This window comes from Ammodytes marinus (assembly GCF_949987685.1).
Source record: "Ammodytes marinus genome assembly, chromosome: 18".
Lineage (NCBI taxonomy): Eukaryota > Metazoa > Chordata > Actinopteri > Uranoscopiformes > Ammodytidae > Ammodytes > Ammodytes marinus.
Genome location: NC_137222.1, coordinates 5,958,560 through 5,981,302, shown reverse-complemented (window position 1 = coordinate 5,981,302; position 22,743 = coordinate 5,958,560). Strand labels below are relative to the sequence as shown.

General features: G+C 41.4%; 1 protein-coding gene across 8 annotated transcripts in view; it reads left to right on the top strand.

The window, feature by feature from the left end:
* Nucleotides 1-22,743, top strand: part of dab2ipb (DAB2 interacting protein b) — a 131,107-nt gene that overhangs the window by 57,012 nt on the left and 51,352 nt on the right. Inside the window, exon 1 of one of the 8 annotated variants that reach the window (XM_080046738.1) lies at nucleotides 20,811-20,924. The exons of the other annotated variants lie outside the window; for them this stretch is intronic. Within the exon in view, the coding sequence (XP_079902864.1) occupies nucleotides 20,902-20,924 (23 nt within the window). The 5' untranslated portion in view covers nucleotides 20,811-20,901. Of the gene's footprint in view, nucleotides 1-20,810; nucleotides 20,925-22,743 lie in introns of those variants that run through there. 8 annotated transcript variants of the gene reach the window in all.

Below are 22,743 nucleotides of genomic sequence, written 5' to 3'. Positions count from 1 at the left end.
TGCGGTTATGAATCTACTGCAAGAGAATTTTAAGAACATTCTTTGAAGTCAGAAATAGGGACTTGGTTAATAGCATGATATAAATTGATGTCAACTTACATTTAGCTGCCCTACATATCATTTCTACCAACCTGCCATCCATGCCCGTCTAAAACTCTACAGCTCTAAGTCCACAGTGCTACCCATGTGATAGTGTATCGCCTCTGGGCCATGATAATGGCCATGTTTCTGATAACTTTTAATTTCCTTTGGAGTTCAGCCACTTGGCAAACATTTGCACTCGCCTAATGACATCAATTAAGATTCCAGACCAGTCCATGTTGAACCGCAATCGCTCTTGCCTGCTCACTCTGGATTTTTGATGGTCTTTCCAATGTGCATGTGTGAGTAACGGCTCTATTTCCTCAGCACCTATCTTCGCTGCGTCTGGCAAAACGCCAAGGTGTCCATCTGTGGCGTTTAATTAATGTGGGTGCTGCTTTTGAAGAGATGTTCTTTGGCTTTCAGGGTTTCAAAAACTTGGAAGCGAATCGCTGCCACTCGTCGTACTTTTAATGAGGCATTAACGTCACTGTCAAATTATCACAAGGGAAACTACAACCAATTGTTCGGTGCAGAACACGGTGAACCCGTTTCCTCTGGTGCGGTCGGACAAAATGAGCTCACCCTACCTCTTCTTTTGTCCTGCTGTCTTTTCTCATTTTCTTTCCCCACTTCTAACCATTTTCCAAAGCGGCTATATTTCTAACCCTCGCTCCCTTCTATCCATTTCAAACTCATCACTCTCCAATTTCATCCCAGTCGCCCACCCTCCTATCCTCCATGTTTCAAACTGCGGTGACGTTCCCCTAAACCTATCAGCATTTATAATATGTTTCTCTCCGATAAAGCGCCCAGCAAAGAAGGCAAATATGGGACAGGAAATTGGAATGTCCAGGTGGTTGTCTCCTTATCTCACTTGGGTTAAACACAGAAAAACACACAGCACATACACCTCAGTAGCAAGTGCACACATTGCCTCCGAAATAATTACAGGCCTCCATACACCTATTATCCTCGTGTAGTAGAAGGAGAGAGAATGCCCACTTATATAGACCTTATATGGGCAAGGCATGTATATAATGGCACATATGTGTGTGTGTGTTTTCTGAAAAGTTGAGAGCATAATGTGCTGTGAGAGTCAGTGACACTCCCTGTCAGCCTAAGAGCAGCTTCCCCACAGGGCAGGAAAAAAAACTGCAGAAGAAGAAGAAGACAGGCCCAGGAACTGGCAGAGGGAAACGAGATGATGAAATGAGGCAGAGATGGAGGGGGGAGGGAGGGAGGATATACTATAGCCCCACAACTCCCTGGTGCGCAGATGTATAGGCTAGCTAGGGAGACGCAGTGTATTCTCAGATCATTAACTGAATACTTCACCCATATGGAACCAGCGTTCTATCATTATACAATCGCTATTATAATATAATGATTGAGGTTTTCCTTCCCTCAGTCTACCCTTTGCCCAGCTGTCCTGTTAATCCTAACCCTACATTTGACCATGTGTGATGTCACACATGGGAAAAAGTAGGGTTAGACAGTAGAACCATAAAACACTCTTTCTGCCATTCTAAATATTCGAATGTCATGGAAAAGTGTATATATTCTGTATTTGATTCACAAAGTGAAATAGTTCAAGCCTTTTCTTTTAGAAAGGCTGTGAAGCTATATATATATATATTTGTTTTTCAAATGGCTATTAACCACTGAATTTCCAGTTACGTCTATCATGATTAAGCACATTTCTTATTGCATGGTGAAAATTCTAACATTTTGCATTTCACATCCGTTTATAAATAAGCAATGTTATGAGTGTATCATGATTGGGAATCAAATGAATGCAAAAAGTTTTCAAAATCCTGTTTTTTTATAATCTTATTTAATATTCTAATATATTGATATACTTGGGTTTTGATTTTCATGATCATCAAAATTAAAACAAAAAGAGGCTTGAAATAGTTCACGTTATAAGTTTTTGTTCAATCATTTTTAGGAGGTTACTTTACTTGCAGTAATCATATTTTCGTTCTTATTCTTTGTGAAAGCTGACGAACAGCATCTTACAAACACATTTCCAGTTTGTGTGTGTCTGTGTGTTTGTGTGTGTGTGTGTTTGCGGTGATGATATAGTTAAGCCTTGTAGCCAGAGGCGGTCTCAGGAGAGAGACCTGCAGATGAGGAGCAGCTGGACTTCTGAAATGAAATATTCATCCGTGTTAATCAGAGGCTGGACACTCACTGAACACTCCTATCTTTAGCCGAGCAGAAACACAGAGACGTGAGGGCGCACACAAACAACTTATGTATTCATCTATATGTTTCCTCACACTTCACTTATCTTTGAAATATATATAGCCAGGATACTTGTTCAGGGTTCAAGAGGTTTTGTATCATCTAGATATTAAGAATGCTTGAACAACTTCCCTCATAGCTTTCACCTTGGCAGTCAAAGTAATTAGTGGAGCGTTGGAATGGAAAACCTCCTTCATTTACGGTATCTGAAATGATTTTTGGGGCTTCTCTCTTCATGAGTTACAGGCACAGAAGGTAACTCAGAATAGAGGAAGTCATTCCAAAAATATTTAGGAAGCATTTTAGTATTTTTTTATGTGTGGTTTGTGGTGTGAGTACTAACCTTAACTTAATTGGTGTATTCACCATTGAATCATTGGTTCTCCATGCGACGACCTTCTATTGTTTTGTTGGGATGACCTTGTCATACACCTGTTTATTGCGTGTTGGTCTCTGGTGCTCTGGTCTACTTTGCACATTTTACATATATTGGATTGTTTGACCCTTACAAGCTTCTGCTCTCTCATTTCATCTCCACGTATTTTGCCTGGACTCTGTGGAAACATTTATGAATATCATAGTGGTCACATCATGTCGGCATTTAGATGTGTTAGCGAAAGCAGGGTGCCTTGTTTTGACAGTGCAGTTGATTTTTTTGATGATGATTGGCAAACATTATTTTTTGAAATAAATGTAGCAAGGTAGTACTTGCCTTTGCCATTGTCATATACATATGTATATATTTGTGTATAGGACAGTGTATTTCTGAGGCTTTCTTAAAAAAAATCAACACTTTAAAATGAGCTGCAGTAGGTAGCTCTTGGTTCCCTTTTTTGGTCCACATCGTTCTCATGCACAATTATGCTATTCCACTGTTTGACAGTTGGTGGTGTTGTTAACGCACAAAGCAGCGTAGCATTCTGCCAATAAAAGCAGTGAAGACGCTTTTAAACAAGAAATTTAACAATGCCTGATACAATATTTTAAAAATCACTGTAAAATGTATGAGGGAGGAAAAGCATTCAACGCCTTTGTTAGACCTTAAAGATGACTGCAATTTGTCATGTTGAGAAATACTGAATGTTAACATAGGCATTGTGCGTTCGTATGTTTACAAGAACACTTAACACGCAACCTTTAATTATCATCCACTCATATCTAGTAGGGGCAAAGATACTATCCAGGTCAGTCATGTCCCTGTCTGCGGCTCCTCTCTCTGCTGCAGCTTTCCCCCAGTTGCATCATGCCAGATGTTGCCTATACCTTTGTAACTCAGGGTCATTTGTGTGTACAGTTTTGTTTGTCTCATTAGGCACACACACAGGAAGCATTTCATTGTGTGTTGCTGGATCTTCACTGAGATTGACAGTGCTGTGTTCCTACCGGGCTCACAATAACATTCTGCCTTCCCACAGAATCTCGCCCATGACATGCTCAAACAAACACACATTTTTGCACTGTAGTGTCTCTCCACAGCTTCCCCAGATGAACCCAAATCATCTATGACATCACTGCTGTGGACAGCATAGCCACCCTCCCCTCTCGTCCTGGGTATCCAGCTGTTTACTATGTATTTGGGAATACTTCTCTTGTGTGGATTTCGTGGTCACAGCAGTGGTTGTTTAGGAACCAAGTGATTCTGATTAAGTGTTTGTGATTCTGGGCACTGTTGGCACCAATGACTCATGCATTTTTATGGAAAGACTGATTCTGTTACACAGCGGGAAAGCTTATCCTGCCGTCACTCACAGACTTGAGCTCTGAATATTAGCAGATGGATTTTTATTACATCCGTATTTCTCTCCCTGTTTCTGTCCCCTGTCTCGCTTGTATCATACAATCTGCCCGGCATATGGTTTAATTATGTTTGCATTGCCTAGAATACATAATGTATGCCATCGGATAGCTGGGAGAGGCTGCTGGACGAACTTGTGCGATTGCAATATAATATTGCGATTGCTATAGAATAGATCAATGGTATTATGAGTATACTGGCTTGGCTTTTCAAGGATAAAACAAGAGATCATTTATCTTTTTAGAATATGTACCTCTCAATTTAAAACATAAAAGCATTAAGTACAATTGAAAATGTAAAAAAAAACAAAGGCTACAGTGTCAGAATAATTTAACAGTTTAAAAATAATATACATTTTAATTTTTTTTTTTTGGCTGGCCATTCTGACTGAAAATATGTTGGTATCTAAACACATTATAAGGGTTAGTATTGCATGTCTATTCCTCACTCAATGTATCTTGCGTTGGAATCAACAGGCCTAATGTAACAACTTCAGTGACCATATAAGGTACTCAAGCAGTGGTATCAGCAGTGTGTGTTGAAAGTGGCTTTAGTCTGTAACTCTTAATGGCTGGCTGTGACAAGATTCAAGAGCCCTTGATACAAACCCCCTGTAATGTTTCATAAAGCCGCACCAATGGGTACCATGGTAATTGTCACAGGTGGGAGGGTGGGGGATACGTGTGTGTGTGTGTGTGTGTGTGTGTGTGTGTGTGTGTGTGTGTGTGTGTGTGTGTGTGTGTGTGTGTGTGTGTGTGTGTGTGTGTGTGTGTGTGTGAGAGAAAGATGATAAGAGCGCAGGGAGTGAGAGACATCCATCCATAGATCCAATAAAGTGATGCCATTTAGAGTTATTAAATTCTGTAAACATTTCCCAGGTGGGTATGGACCGTAATATCAAACCTATTCTATTGCTCCCACCCCTCCGTTCCTCCTCTTGACACCTCCATCCACATTTCACACGCTTTACTTACTGCCATTTTCTCCGATGTTAATTTCTTGTCTCTCTGCTTTGCCATTAATTGCCACTTTTTGTCCTCCCTTATCTGCTCGATCCATTCTTAATTGTTATGTTTGGAGCTGCAGTCCACTGGTGGATTCCTGCTACATTAAACCTAATCCGGAGCTCACACACTTCATTTCCCCAGATCCTCTTCTGTCCTCTCTTTGCCCTCTCTTCTGCTTCATTTCGTGCCACTGCAGCAACAGCCTCCACCTCCTCGCCTGTCTTTTTTTTTGTCATCATTTTCCTAATTTGCTTGCACCACCTGTTGCCTCTCCCAATTTTATTGGGAAAATATCTTCTTTACAAACTCTTTATTTTCCTTTATTTATTTATTTTCTCACTTCCCGGATGGTGAAGGCCACATGCTTGTTGATCACACGTGCACTTAAAGGTGGAGATCGCTTGTTTCTGTTGTTACTTTATGTGCTCTGGGAAAAAAAGCTGGTGTTAATACACAACCTAGGTTCTGCAAACTGGTATGTAGACAAAGTGTATGTAAAACATGGGGCCCACCGTAGCTAGCAACATGCCTGTTTACAGAGCCTAGGCTGAGTTTCAATATTTAATTTATTTTCAGCGCACTCACAGTACAGACAGGTAGCGGCTCCTGAGGAGAAATTCACTGATTTTGATAAATAGTGATTTTGACAACAAGGGTTCTCCAGGATCACTGACTCCACCTTAACCCCTCAGAAACTTGTATTCATGAACACACATACTGTGTACAAACACTATTTTCTTTTAAATTCTTAAAATCTATTCATTCCGGCAACTTCTTATTCTTTCATTCACCACATGATCCCCTCAAATGTTGATTCAGTCGTTATCTGTGATTATAACTTGCACAGTGCGTACACACACACACACACACACACACACACACACACACACACACACACACACACACACACACACACACACACACACACACACACACACAGTAAGGATATGGGACCTGGAAAGTGTCCAGAGAGGTAATGCACTTGGTAGTGAAAACAATCAAATGTGCGGTTACAGATTTTTTTGCCAATCTTGAGTGAAAGAAACAACAACAGCAGTGCTTTCATTATGTTCATTGCAGCGGTATAATTAGGCGGAGGAATAGTGCATCTTCCCTCCCTCTCCTCCTCATCTTGGCAACCTTCCCTTCTCGCCATCTCATTTGCAATGCATCAGCATGAAGTGGTGTAGTTGAAACAGGGCTCTCTGGGTAATAATGTGTTGTATATGGAGCAGTTTCCATCCACCACTGTGCGTTATTAAGCTCTATCCCCAATGGACTGGGACGGTCTCAATGGACCCATCAATAGCGTCACAACACCCTAATGCCTCTAATTTGGCGATGATTATAAGGACTTCATGGCCTTATCTCATTCTGTTGGAGATTATAATTAGGATTTTATTAATTCAAGAGAAACACAGTGTTGTGTAGGTGCTTAGGAAGAAGTGGTGGGTGTTTTTGAAAAGGTAGATTTGTCCTCCTTTTACAAACAGAGTGCTCTTCATTTCCTTCAAGGGCATAGATGGCTATTCAATTTTCAAGTTCTATCACCCAGGATAAGTGTGTGTGTGTGTGTGTGTGTGTGTGTGTGTGTGTGTGTGTGTGTGTGTGTGTGTGTGTGTGTGTGTGTGTGTGTGTGTGTGTGTGTGTGTGTGTGTGTGTGTGTGTGTGTGTGTGTGTGTGTGTGTGTGTGTGTGTGTGTGTGTGAGTGTGTTTGTGTTTGTTTGTGTTTCTATTTCTATTTCAATGTTCTGCCATATTCAAACGGAACAAATTCACAACTGATGTCCAAGGTTAGTCTTTCTGGTACACAGAGTTCCTAAGGTTGCTAAAGATAAACTCTGCGTCTTCTGAATGCAGACTGCTTTGGGCTATTGCGTGTGTTATTGGTAGGAACAAACAAGTGCACCAATTACTAAAAATGTTCCTCTATACACGATTATCCCGATAATGGAAATTTCCCATGATACACATTGTGTTTTCAAGTGCGATTCGCCATAAAATAATAAAACCATACTGTAGCAGACAACTACCACAGTCTAGAGGGCAGGAGGTCATACTCTGGCAGCCTATTAATGTAAATATGTATTTACACTTTGTAAACTCAACAAATTAAGTTATTAAACAACAAATTGAACCCTAAGCTGTATCTTTTTTTTCAGATTCAGCTAACAGCTCTAAGCACAGTCGCTCAAACAAATTCAAGAAAGCTTTTTCCAATCGAAGGTTCCATTATAATATGCTAATGTACAATTACATTTTCTCTGGCCTTGGTTTCCGCTTCCCAGCTGAACTCAGGAAAACCTTTTTGCTAGTTATTTACTTCCTCTAAGGGAAGTATGTATCCGTGCTCCCTCTATAGTTAAGGGACAGAATGTGTGAGGTGTACATTATTGCACCAAATTAGTTTAGTCCTCAGGTTCAATGTATTCTAGGGAGCTTCTCTGATCACTTCACCATCCGCATAATTTGTAGCAGAATCCTCTCTCGGAGCCAATCCTATTGGTATTGACACCTGCCCGGCTGGTAGGTTTTTGGTGGCTGGGTTGAAGTTTAACCCTGCTGGGCCTTCTGTGAGCCCGGGCGAGCGTGGTCAAGGGTCTCCACTCTCTCATTCTCTCCCCGGGTAATGAGCTGTAATGGATAGAGCCTTTGGCCGTGACTGGAATAGCGAGGGCCCCATCAAAGCAGCGCCCAGCGCATCCCCTTTAAAGGGCTGCTCCGTACGCATGCAAACACCCATTGACTCATTCATTCCTCCCTCTAATCTCCTCCAGTCACAGGCCTTTTCAGTTATTTATTAGGCGCTGATATTTCATATATTGGAAGTTTTATAATTTCATGTTTTTTTTCAAAGAATCATTGCCAGTGTCTAAATGTAAAGCTATAGTCCGCAACTTTTTTTCATATATGAACATAGGGTCAGCAGAAGGTTTGTACCATAGCTTTTAGGGAATACATGTTTTGACCGTGGCTCAGGTGGTTAAGCGGGTTGGCCAATGATCCAAGGGTTGGCGGTTCAATCCCCATCTGCCACCTGTGTCATGGTTGTTGTGTCCTTGGGCAAGACACTTCACCCACCTTGCCTCGTGTGAATGTGTATGACTGCTGTATGTTTGAGGTGGTGGTCGGAGGGGCCGTAGGCGCTGAATGGCAGCCACGCTTCCGTCAGTCTGCCCCAGGGCAGCTGTGTCTACTATGATAGTTTACCACCACCGGTATGACTGTGTCTGAATGAATGGAACCTGGAACCCTGTAAAGCGTCTTTGAGTGCCTTGAAAAGCGCTATATAAATCCAATCCATTATTATTATTAACTGAAATCTAGTGGTATGGAACATAGTGAAGAGTCCAACATATATGTTTTTAACAACATTTATTTGGTTGGTTGATTCCTAAAGGTGGTCGCATCATGCGCTGATGGGAAGTATTGAATAAAATAAAATGGCTACATTTAACATCTAGTGTGTATGGCACATTAGATCCTTCAACGTGCACTTGGTACCTTGTTATCCATGCACAAATTGAGAAATGTAAAGAAGTTCAAATTGTCCATCCAAAGAAAAAGCTGTTCTAACACACACATAATACACACGCAATCATAAAAGAGTTCAGTGGCACTGACTCTCACAGATCCCCTAAATTACCATGGTGATAATGCTAGGTGTTTTTTCACCACTTTCACTTCACTAACAGGCCTCTCTGCCACTTTACTGCTCACCCACCATTTCAGCCATTTTTTCTGTGTGTATGTGTGTGTGCATGTGTAATCTTTGTGACGAGACTCCCCCAGGGCTTTCATTCTGCTATGAACTAATAAAAGCCTGTATATTGCACAATTCTGGCCCCGCTACCTTTATGCGTCTGACATACTGAAATATGAATTTCACTGCACTTCATCCAAACTGAATTAGTGATAAAAGCTTCCGTTTTACCATTTTGATCGCCACATTTACAATGAACTGATGGAAATTATGAGCCACTGCCGTGAAACGATTCACGGGGGGGGGGGGGGGAATTAAGTTCCAGGAAATGTGAACAAAGATTATAATTTTGTGAAGTCATTGAGAGGTGCAATGTTGCCCTACTGCAGTGCTTCTCAAATGGTGGGGCGTGCCCCCCTGGGGGGGCGCCGTGAGTTGTCAGGGGGAGCGCGGGCTGCCTTGATTTCCAACTGACCAAAAAAAATAAAAAATGTGCAATGTGTGCTTGTGTATGGTCATATCCGCGCGAAAGGCCGCGATTTGCAGTAAATAAATGTCCACATGTCTCCAAGTGTCTCTGTAGGCTATTTAAAAAGAAATCAAGCAAGTAGACTAATAATAACATTAATGAATTATTGGTTATCGCATCACTATAATAAAAAAAGACACCACCTTAACTATGTTTACATTTTAAATTTTTTTTGAATGAAACGCAAACCTCAGTGAATCATTTGCTCTTGTTTCTCTGTCCTGAGATTCACACAGACTGAGCAGTCTTGTTTAAATGTTACAAATTGAGCTAATAAACTGAACTTTGAATTTTTTTGCTGCAGAAGTTATTTCAGCTAATTTTTGTTATCTAATTTGATAATAAGGTGATTGTATGCAGAATGCTCGTGCCAGAAACTCCTACAGTGGTTTTGTACAGATAAATAAATAATATTAGCATGTTCTCAATAGTATTTCAATTTGGGGGGGGGGCGCGAAAAAAATTCTGTCACCTAGGGGGGGCATGACAGAAAATAATTGAGAACCACTGCCCTACTATAACTTTGTCTCTATCTATACATTTGGTGCATTATGGGATTGTTAGCAAAAAGTCCCATTATAGAAATGAAGCAATGTTTTTATATAAACATACAAGCCTTTAAATGCTCTGAATGATTAGTCAAATGTGTGAGCATTGGATTTGTGAAAGATTAAGGCATCATCTGACTACCTGTCAAACTTTTTCACCTCATACAAGCCAGTCCACAATCGTTATTCACAAGACTCTTGTTACTTATGTCTCACTAAACTTCACCAAAATCTTTCAATCCTTTTGAATGGCCTTCCTCTGCGTAAGTAATGCTGCATCCCTGGAAACCTTCACGGCATAAAACCCATGTCTCCCCACTGTAATCAGCCTTCTAACATTGATGTGTACTTTTATTTATAAAGTTATGTTGTGAAGTGTGTTCAGAGACCTTGGTGCGATTCAGCGCTGATGAAGCTTAATGAGCTCCTTCCGTGCTTCACAATCCACTCACTCCCTCACTGAGCCTATACTATTCCAGAGCTGCCTCATCAAGGTCGGGCTGTCTAGAGGTACAGGTGTGTCTGTCACAAAGACCCATGGCATTTATGGAACGAAAGTACAAGCAGAGATAAAAATCCACTATATTCAGAGATCGTATTGCTATTTTATGTTCTCTGTTATTTTTCTTTAAAAAAAAAGTATATGTTTATATATATATATATATATATATATATATATATGTGTGTGTGTATATATATATATACATATATAGCTATATATATATAAAAAATAATGTTTTTTGTTTGTTTTATTTTTATTTTGTAACAGTAATCTGTGTATCTGAATCCGAATTTGATGAAAATGGGGGCGGGACCTGATAAGCCTTTGGCTTCTTCCGTCTCCCTTCGGACAACACAAAGTATGATGTATGAATATTTGCAAGAGAAAATTGTGTATTGTGTGGAATTGTCCGAAAGAATAATAAATAAATAAATAAATAAATATGTCAGCTATGTTTTATTGATTTATTGTATATTTCTTAATGGATGTTTCAGCCTTCAACATCTTCTATCCAAATCAATACAAACATCATGCATCTACTCAGACTCAACTAACATCTCTCTGTCACATTTTATTTATAATTATTTTTGATAAATACCCATTTTTGTGCTGTGTTAATATAAAAACTGATTGTACTATTTATCTCATCAAGCTCGAACCAACTTAAACTTAGTGAAATAGAAAAGACAGAGACTGGCATCTGTGGCGCAACAGCAGCACAGCTCCGCTGGCGCAGTCTGACCTAGTTAGAAACATTTAAGTACCAAGGTGCCGAGCTGCTTGTTTACCTCTCTGCTTGCTCACAGCTCCTCCTTCCAGCACAAGGACGGCCGACCACCGAAAGTCAAAGGTAGAATTACATTCCCCAATATGCTCTAATGTCACTCCTGTTCACGCCCACAAGACCATTGCAAAATAGCATTTTTCTTATTTTACCACCAGCTGGAATCAGTCACAATCTATGACTGATTCTTGGAGTCTGATTCCCACTGTTGCATCCTCTACTGATGGCTGTCATTGCATTGCATTGAATTGCTCACTGCAAGGCAAATTGTAAATACGGGGACAAACAGTGAAGTAAAGCAGAGACGACATGGCGCCAGACAAATCTAGGTATTTTAAAGGCTATGCTCTCTGAGTGCTGTCAGTGTTATGTCTGGGTCAGACGTTCAGCTTTTCATTGTGCATTTACAAACCCTCTCGAATAGCTCCATGCACTCAGACAGCACTCTCGTCCTCTTTATCAGAAAACACTGCATATTATTCATGTGATGCATTAACAGAGTGTGTGGCTTGTCATCATTTACAAAGGTGTTGCATTACAACATATTTTAAGTTTTATGAGATGAGCTTTAAAAGTTTCTTAGTCACACTACCTTTGAGGCTGTTTCTTCTCTTTTTTTTAATAATGATGTTTGATGATTAGAGGGTTTCAACATTTTCATGATTAGGCTACAGTGTTTACTGTATATTGATTTGAGGGCAGCAGCTTGGATACGTGCACCCAGCACTTAATGTTGATTCATGTCTAGACAAGAGAGTGTGCTGCAAGTATGGAACACTTGTGTTTTGTTTTTGTCTTAGTTTTCGCTGCAATCTAGGCCGATACAAATTCCTTTTTTTGGCAAATGTTTTAGCCTGCTGTCTTTTGCATGACAGGTTTGAATGTCATGAGCACTAACAAATTATATATTTAACAAATTAGTTGAACATTTGTGTTTGTTTCTGGAGTACACTAATCAGGGAAAGACTGTATACTAATAAGATTTAATTGAAAATCCACAGCAAATATCTTCCTCCAATTGCACCATAGACGCTAATCACCCTCCTCTTTACATTGCAAAGCAATCGCACAGGATTTCACCTGACATTTTCTCTCACTTTAAGAATAAGTTATTAAATTATAACCGATAACTGGCCATGCTGAGATTAGATCAGAATCTGCTTTATGATTCAGTACAAATGCGGTTGCATTTAGGTATTGTTAGATGTCAGTTAGATGCCTTATGAAACAGGTGTTACCAAAACTGAAATAAATGTTTGTATTTAGCTACTGTATAAAGTTGTATAAATATTTACTTTGAGCGTATATTCTGCCATCTTAAAACAACTCAGTAGTTAAAATTGAAGTGTTACCTTACATATTTTTAACTAAAATAGAGTGAAAGAATATAGTCGTCACTGGAAATGTTTAAGGCGGGACTATTAGTCATTTTCAGGAGGAAACAGGTGGCCAGCAGTGAGCCACTGAGATACTCTTCATGATGAACAATGTGCCTGTTTACAATGGGCGTGAACTCAGGGCCGAGTATGTGTCATTTTGGTTTCCACGTGCACTGGTGTGTGTGTGTGTATGTGTGTGTGTCTCATGTGTCCGGGATGAAAAAGGGTTCGGGTGATGTCATGTGTGATGACATCATTGCAGACGTGCATGGACTGCAGATTAGTGGCCATGGCTCTCCTTTCTGAACCATCTCGCCACAGCTGTGTTGCCTTATCACTGTGTCCTGGCCCCAGTCCCTTTTATCCCCCCGTGGGCAGCTTTTGCCTGTGTTAGCTCGGTGAAAATGGCCTCAACCTCAACCCTTATCTCCACTGCCAGTGCACCAATCCCAGCTCAAATTGAGCATGGCAAAACCCCTCCCACCCCTACATTCCCGTCACTACTACAACCAGCAATCCCTTTGGCTGGACTCTTTAGCCAAGTTGCTGTGCCAAAAGCCTGAGCTCCGGCCTCACATGTGCTGTGTCCTTTCTGTCTGTCTCTGTCCCAGTGTGAGCCCTGAACCAAATCCAGGCCCAGGGCAGGTTGGTGGCACAAGCAAAAAGCCCTGCCCCCCCAAAAAAAACAGACACACACACAAACAAACAAACACAAACAATCCAAGCAACAGTGGTGGCAGCAGCAGTGGTTGACAAGGAAAGCAGCAGCACCTCGCACCAGAGTTGACAGGACAAAGAGCAAACATACTCCCACTGGAAGGGAGGGGGGGGGGCAGGGCCAAGCTAGGCTGCACCACACACATACACACACACACACATGCACGTGCCCCCCATCCCCTCCCACCACCACTACCATATATGCAGGCTCCTCCCTGCGCAAGGAGACAGAAATGGGAGGTGCACTCAATCACTGACAGTGCAAAGAGAGAGGGTTTAGCTGGAGTTAGAAAGAGAGGGAGGGAATGGGAAGCAGAATCGTCATCCTTCCAAAATCAGAGGCAAGTGTCGGGGGTTATCCTAAAATTCATTCATGCGGACACAAGCGAACGAAAACAAACAAGAGGAGAGAAAAAGAGTGTGTGTGTCCCATTTCAAGAGACAACACAGGAAGTAGGGCATGCTCTGTACAGGGTGAGTGAGGGAGGGAGGGAGAAAGGGAGCAGTGAGAGAGAGGGAGAGCATTGTAGCGCTCACTCTCCACCCCTGGTCTTAAAGCAGCAGCAGGAGGATACGGAGAAGGAGTCAGGCAGGGAGAGAAAGAGGAAGAGAACCACAAGTGAGCAAGCTAATGAATTGGCGATAGCGGTATATAGTCTGCATCGGCAGCAGTGGAGTGGAGGGAAAAATATGGAGATTTGAAATCGCCACTGCCCTCATCCATCCCGCTTTTCTTTTCTCTCTATCTCTCTCTCTCTCTCCTCCCCTCTCGTTCCGGCTCAGCCTCGGTTTCTCCCTCCGCCTGCCTTTGATTGTTCTGTGGAATTCTGACAATGCCTGGTGAGTGTTCTGCTGCTGCTTGTTTCACATGTCACTCGCCGTCCTTTGTGTGTTTTGAATTGCTCGGGTTCCTGCAATAGTAGGAGATATTTTTTTTATTTTCTATGTATATATGTGGCCACTGTTAGAAACGTGGACTTTGTGTTTTATAGAGGATGCTTCATTGACACTGTGTAGCTCCCCTGCCTCTGTCTGTGTGCTGTGTATACTCCAGCTGTGCTGTCTTCCTCATTCTTTGCTTCCCTCTCTATCACTGACAATGCCAAGGGAGGCTGCTGCTCTCCTGTGCACACACACACTCTCTCCACTACGTCCTGCGTACATTCAGGATAGTCACTCATAATTATATAATTGCTTTTAACTTCCAGAGGGCTTTAGTGCATTCATAATGTGTGGGATGATATTGCAGAGATTACAGTGCAGATGTGGTGTAGATGTGATTGTGAGCGGTGACCGTATCCTAAATGTAGCAGCATCACACAAAGCTGGCCTGTGTGTGACGAAGGGGCAGCCAGCTAACACAAATCAGATGACTGGGCCACGCTGTGAGGTCAGCCACTGATTTTGGCTGGCATTCTCAGCACTAGTCATATGTTGGAGGCAAATTAGCAGCTAAAAAGAGGGTTGTGTGTCCCATGGATTTGATTTCAGTCTCCAAGAGCAACAGCTCATTTCATAGAAACATTGTAATGTCTGCACAAGAGAGGAGGAGATGCTCACATGTGGGGAGGCTTCTCTTATTAGATTCCTACGACATGATATTAAGCCGATCAGTTCAAATTATCACGGCAGTTATCCCTGATGTATTTACATTCTATAGATAGATTATTTTAATTTATTCTCGAAGATGATTCGATTTTAGTCCATTAATAGTCAGCTCCATACACAGATTTACATTTGCAACAGAACTCACATGGGCGTAAAAAATTTGCACGCTATTAACATGCATGAAATTAGTCAGCAATCACACATCAAGTATACAGTAATTAAGTTATTCCAGTGTGGTGAAATATTCAATATTAATTTGTCTTAATTAAAATGACAGATAAAATACCAAGGCCGTCGGTGACGGTTCAACTTCCCTGCCACAGTACAGGGAGTGTGGTTGAGCGGTTTCTGCTGGAGAACAGCATTCAGCCAAACATGTATTTTCCTCAGACATGTCTTCATGAGGGGAAAAGCCAATCTTTGGTTTGGTAAACACATTAAATGATAGTTTGATGGCTCTGCAGCTTGTTTACTGCAGTATATGAGATATGTTTGGGTGTGAGAACTCAGCTGGTGGTCCCCTTGATTACAGCATGCTGTTGAGCCCTCCAGAAACCAAGCTGAGCTTGAATCCTGCATATTATTGCTACGAGCGTTTGTGTCAGTCTGTGTTTGTATTCAGTAACAGTGTGAGTCCTGTCCTCACAGCCTGGGGTGACTGTATCTGATTGCATGCATCAACAGATATTGCTGCACACATTTAATGTATGTGCACATGCTGTATGCCCATATGCATATGTTTTGAGCATGTGTGGTTTAGTAATGTTCCAGCATTTGCTATTTTCGGTTTGAGCTTGGTAACCTAGCCAAGGGATTGCAGCGCGAGATTAGGGCTGTTAGTCATTTTCAATGCCTTTTAAAAAATGCAGTTGAAGCAAGAGGGAGGGATGGTAGGAGGGAATGTGAGAGGAACAGTGTAATAAAGGGGAAGCAATAAAGGTGACTGAAACGAATACAAAGCAGAAGAGAGCCGACCGTCTGCTATTGTTTGTGTTCCAATACGTTGTGTAATAATGCTAGTTTAATCTATAACCTTTTACGCAATCTGCATTCCCCTTCCCTGGATGTTGGCCTTAATTCCTGCTCTCAAACTGACCTTATGCAACGTACAAAATCCATATCATTCAGGAAATTAAACTGTGATGTAATCACTTCCTGGATATATCTGTGTTGCAGGGAATGGTTGGCATAAACGCAGAGTTTAGCTTAGTGCAGAGTCTTCTCAGCTACTCCTTCCCAAGTCTGTGGCGTCATTCTGGTCTCGTTCCATCTCTGTGTAATTACTCTGTCATATATCATCCCTGTGATGTCCATTGATTTACTGTGAGCTGATGAAGTGGAGCAGAGCATTTGATCTGGAGGGGGGGAGTGGGTCAGTGCTGAACCCGGCCGGGGGCTTCTGCTCTAGAGGTCAAGAGGTCTCAAAACCTCTAGTGGTTTAAAGAGATGGGGGAGGGAGAAGCAGCCAACACTCAATCATGTTCACACCAAGACATCCAAGCAAGCACAGGTGTTTTTTACACAGATGAATTGTGTGTGTGTGTGTGTGTGTGTGTGTGTGTGTGTGTTCGTGTTCCATTATGGACTGAGAAAATTGTCAGATGTCTTTTTTTTTTTTTAAGTCTTTATTGAACATGGTTAAAAACATTATAATAATACAAACAAATAAAACGATTGAGCAGTAAAACAAGGAAATAAATAAATTAAAAACAAACAGATGGGATCCTCAGGATCCTAAGCAACAAATACATAACTCAAATAACATAGTTCATGTTCAAAAGGGATAGGAAGAAGTTAAGAAAAACTTTTCTGGTCCTACCCCCTCTTATGTTTTATAATTGTTTACAAAAAAATAAATGTTCAGTTTGAATCAGTCAGTCATGTCTACAACATTTAAGTTGCAAAAGCTGTTTTCAGTGAAAATGATGCATTTAAGAGATGCCTGTTTTTCACTGGACAATATTTGGATGTGCAATTCATTAAGGGGGCTTTATTTGCATGGGAAACAAGAGTTAACATTGCAAAAGCAATTGAGCAATGCAAAAAAACAATGATGTTTATAATTTGAAACAGCACTAGTTCACAATTTGTAGCTCATCTTCTTGTGCTAGAAGTGCCCCTACTTCCTGTTCTTTGATTCATTTACTTTGTGAGCAGAAGGTTAGCTTAATTTATTTTTTAAGTACACAGGATTCAAGCATTTGGCGCACACAAATACACAGATAGCATTGAGTCTTGTTATAGTCAAAATGATCAATCTGGAAAGGAATGAAGAGCTTTGGAGGAAGACAGAATGACTTGCCGTTCACCAAAAGGCAAGGCTCGTATTTATTGAGTTAAATGCTTTGAAATTTGGAGGTAAAAAAATTGTCTTCGATCCAGCCTGCCATTGTGAATGAACGACCATAGAAGTAGGCCACATCTAAGACTCTCAATAACATTATTCTAGAGCTCCTGGTCCCTGCCTGGGAGAGGATGAAAGAGAAGCATATGCTCATGATGGGTCAGCTTTGCGTGTTCTTAATAATTGAATCACTCGTTCCCTCTCTCTCCTGCCTCGAAGGCCTTAGTGCAGAGTCAATAGCAACCATGCGAAAGGACTCGGGGCTCTCAAGCATCCGTCCTGAACAGTGCAGGTCTCTTCCTCTCTGTCCATCCACTCTTGTACACTTTAGATTTTTTTGCCCAATCAGAGTCACAGGAGAGCAATGTCTGTCCGTGACCCATCTGTGTGGCCGTTCTCTCTACAATAAGCTGCTTTACTAAACTGAAATGGAGGGCAGGCTAAGGATGGAGGGGATGGATCGCTAATGCCTCTACTGCTTACAAACCAACCTCCCCTTCTTTCTGTACAGACAACAAAGGATAAAACAGAGAAGGCGGCTGTGTTTGGATTAAGATGATCTTTTAACAATGCTTTGCTACATTGCCAACAATGGCCCTAATACAACCAGTCATATTAAAGGGATGGCTACTACCTCGGTTAGAGATGGGACTACACAAGATTTTATAGCCAATAAAATACACTTACTTGACTGTGGTACATTTCCATCATCAAGATAATGCTGAATATCTTAACATGAGGCACTTGAAAAGTTCTATAGCAATGCCCTGATTTATTTGAATTTGCCTGAAGGGGGCGTTGTATCGTTCCAGTTTTTGAAAATCCTGCACTAGTTAGAAATGGATGAAGGCTCAGCTTTCCCGTTGATCCCACACTAAAAAGGGATTTTTTTAAAGATGTGTTTGATTGTTTTTCCCCGCAAACTGAGGTAAAGGGATTCAAATAAATTTGAGAGCCATTTAAAGAGTTTCAGGAATATTTTTGATTATTATCAGAGTAAAATTTTTAACTACTATTATTTTGTCCAGAATAATTATTACATGAAATGTTCAAGCCTAACCGCAGTACTAAATGGTAAAGCAAGTTGACGGTGTACAAACTTATCATATATTATGCTAATATTTCCCAAATTCATCGATGGGAGAGATTACCTTTCATATTCGACAACAGAAGTGCCTAACTAAACTCATCACTTGCTGCCCAGACACAGTGCTGTGTCAGTACGGTTATTCTCGATCCTACAGTCCTCCTCCTTATTGCATTCATTTGTTACTTTTTCTCTACTTGAGTCATTCTATAAGTGATCTGAGTTCAGTTTTCTCTTTTTCTCCCTTTCCCTCCCTCTTCCCTGCCCTCTATCAACACATTCTTGTCCAACATGTCTCACCATCTCTCCGTCCACCACCCCCCTCTCTGGGACGCAGACTTGTGGAGGCATGCCCAGAACGCACTGTGTATCCACCGATTATGTTTCCGTCCCCTCCCGTCCTCTGTTTACCTCTGTGCAGGAAGGTGCTGCTCTACTAAACAGGTTAGCGGTAGACATGCCAGGGGAATATATTCTCAGAGTCTAGGCAACTCCGCGGGCTGCCTACAGACAAGACAGCTAGCCGAGAGGGCCCTGTCTCTCCCACCTTCTCTCATGACCCCATCCTGTTGCTGTCTACTTCTGTACACTTGGCCCATGACTTAGTGCATATCCACCTACACACGCCTTGGCAAGATTTGACAAGGATTTTTTTCTCACAAAATTCGCATGGAATAGAAATATACTCACATAAACCTTATCTTCACAGACTAATGTATGTGAATTCAAGTTGTGCAACCACATCATACACTGAGTACAGAAGACTATTGTAATAGTTTTTTTCCTATGAATAATGAAGATCTTAAGATAGAGAGTTTTCTGCATTCCTCTCCTGCAACAGTGATTACAAATAAACTCCCATAGATAGAATAGCCCTGCTCTGTCCCACATTATATTTGGAAGCAGTCACACTCTAAACAACCCTACTAAGGCTACGATATTATCATGGCCCAGAACGGAGGAATGAGGAAATCCCCCTGGGTGTTTAGTCTCCAGGCTTTCGCCTTGGCTTTGTAGTTAACCTTTACCCAGCCATTCTCCTAAAAACAGCAAGGCATGCAGGTCTGTTTACTTGTGATAAGAGCACGCAATTCTAATCCACTGCATCGGGAGGAACACATACATTCAATCTCCCAGGGTTTTACCTCCCAAAATGATACTTAAAATTGTTTTGGAGCTGGAGAACTGGTCCACCTATAATTGGGTACAATGACCTTTCCGCACAAGGAATTCCATTGTTGAGGCAGACATCTGCTACCGACGGCTCCTGTAGGGTTCCACTTAAGACGTCTCTATAACTTCTGCAAAGTGTTGAATGATTGAGCTGAACTATTCTCCTGTCGTTCAGAAAACATTTTAAGAATACCATTCTGAAACTGCTCAGTGCCAGACTGGACCTGTTTCCATGTCATTACTTCAAAGGAGTTGACTGGCATTTCAGTTGTTTCTCGTAGCATCTCTTTGACAGCATGTCTAAGCTGTGACATCGACAGCTATGTGAAAAACCACCATACAAATACATCTGGCAGTGCGTCTCCTCCCTAGAACCTGACCGGCCTAGTTTTCTGCTTCTCTTGCTTGCACACCCGTTGCCTTTTTTGTGCCTTCCTCTACATTTTTTTCTCCCTTTTCCTGGAGTCCCTCTCTCTCTCTCCGGCCAAGAACCCAGCGTTTTCCCACAGAGTGTGGTGCTGAAGGCTAGGCCATTGTTTCCTGCTACAGGGAAACGGCGAGGGAGGGAGAAGCCAGGCAGTGCTCACTTCCTGGCTGACAATTCAGGGTCTATGTCAGTGTGAGAAAAATGTAGGGGAGACAGATTTGATGTGAACTGTGTATCCTAAGAACTGACTTCAACTTGAACAAATATAGATTCTCCCCCTTTTTGGTATAAATGGTTGTTCCTGTATTAAGAACAGAGACGAGTAAGCACTGCCCTGCTACCTTAGATGCTCAGTAATCCCTATTTTGGGAAATATATATCAGTATGCTAGTACCACAGCATTAGCATAAACTGGATATTAAAGCCTGATGAAAAAGTACATTGATGTAAAAAAAACTACCAAAATGTTCAACAAAATTTCTAAAAATGCACATTTTAGCACTAATTCAATTCAGGTTGTATTCTGTAAGATAATTTATCAATTTAACGTCATAGTATTCTTTGAAAATGATAAATAGTATGGTCAAATCGTATCTTTATTTAATTTTCCACCACCATACCAACCCCCCGCCCTCAACTCTTACCTTTGTGGGTCCTTGCCTTGAGCATAGGGGTTCAGGCATTACTTCATCACAATATAATGTTACACTGGACTGTGTAGGGGAGGCTTTTCCTGAATAACAGCGCTGTCTTTTTAAATGGGATGTGGAGAGGGGTGGGTGTGTTAGTAGCAACAGACATCCTTTGGGAGCGGTGCGGTGTAACTCAGAGGGCAGAGCCTACAGCCACGTTCCCAGAGACTCTAAAATAGTCGGGAAAAACATTGAGACCAGCCGCTAGTGAGGAATGCGACCCAAACTCAAGTCAGGCATTTTGGGGATCCAGCTTGGAGGGATACTGCTGGACAATGTTTCACATATTCAGTCGATCGTAAGTGTTGTTTTTTGCTGTAATACTTTATTCTTGGGCGTGCTGCTTGTTGCTGCGGATGGTTGAAGAACAGCTGCACGCTGTGGTTTTTGGAAACCTCTGTCTCTGCATCCACCCACGCTTTACTCAGGACTGAACATTTTGGCTTCAGCAAACTCTTTGTTGCTACATAAAGTACATTCTGTGTTAAATTATGAATGTAAAGAGAGGTCGGGATAGCTCATTAAAAAACAGTAAAAGTGTAGTACATGTGAACAGTTGTAGAGGAACACTGCTGAAAGAAAAACGAGGACATGTGGAGACAGGAAAACTATTTAGTGCCATAGGCAAGTCTTGCCTTTAGAACGCAAAAAGGATCTCTGTATTGACAACGTGCTTTCCAATTTAGAGCCAATTATGTGCTAATGCTACTTCACTTATCCAAACAAATGAGGAAAAGTTGTGTTCGCAGAGAGCATAGGCAAGATCTTGTTTCAAAGTGTTGCCATCTTACGTGGGAAGAAAGTCTCTGCCCTCTTTTTTTCTTCTTGTGAACTTTGCGTGTTTGCTGGTTTTTAGTCCAATACCACCGGGCTGTTTGAATATTCAGGTCAAGAAGTGAAAAACGCACTTCCTCATCTTCTCGACTCCTTTGCACATGGTTTCATCAGTTTCCCAAGCACTTTACCGTTATGCAAGAGTTGAAGAGACAAAAGCTTTTGGACCTTTTACTCATTTATATTTTTCCTCTGTTTGTGCTAAAAATGTGAATGTTTAAAAAAAGGAAATTGTATGCAGTTTAGTCCGTCATTTCCTTTTGGAAAACAAACAAATAGAGGTGTGTCATGTTAGTCCATACACTGAGCAAAGATGCACACATCATTACGATGACCTTGGCTTGCTCAGCCTCATGGTCAAGGCTGAGTCATACCCACTGATATGTGACTGTCTTGCCACTAATAGTCTATTATTGTGTGTGTGTGTGTGTGTGTGTGTGTGTGTGTGTGTGTGTGTGTGTGTGTGTGTGTGTGTGTGTGTGTGTGTGTGTGTGTTCCTGTGCGTGTGTGTGTGTTCCTGTGCGTGTGTGTGTGTTCCTGTGCGTGTGTGTATTCTTGTAAATCGAGCTTTGTGAGGACCAAGAATTTTTGACCTAAGGAGTGAGGACATTTTTAGAAAGTGAGGACATTTTGGCTGCTCCTTATTTTTGGATAGGCCTTCAAATAGCTGTTTGAGGGTCCAGACTTAGTCTTAAAGTTCAGGGTAGAATAATGTTTTGGTTAGGGTTAGTTTAAGGGCTGGAGTGAGGCATTCAGTTGTGATGTTAGAGTTAGAAGCTATAGGCTATGATTTATATTAATGAAGGTCCTCACAAAGATAGAAGAATTAGCGTGTGTATGCGTGTTATGGCAGTAGGTTAGTCATATGACATGTACAGTTATCACCAATTATAGCATTTAATACTGTAATACTTCACTGATTCATGTCAGGAAATGCTCTCTTCTGCTCTTCTCTTGTAAAGTCATGTCTTAATGTTGAGAGACAGTCTCTCAAAACTACTCACTGACACCTCGCCGCCCTTCAGGGTTTAACAGTAAGGAATCGCTGGATGGCCTGAAGCCAGATGATAAGTCATTTAATCGGGCGGACATTGTTCCAATTAGGCCAGCGTTTTCACTCTCTCCCTGTCTCACCATGATGATAACTGTATTATATCTGCCTCCATCTTCTTCCACTTCTACAGTATACTGTTCTATCTGCTGTGGCTTTTTAGTGCTGAATTAATGTGTGTTGACTGAGCAGAAATTACGTTCATAGGTACCTCCAATTACAAAGCGGGATT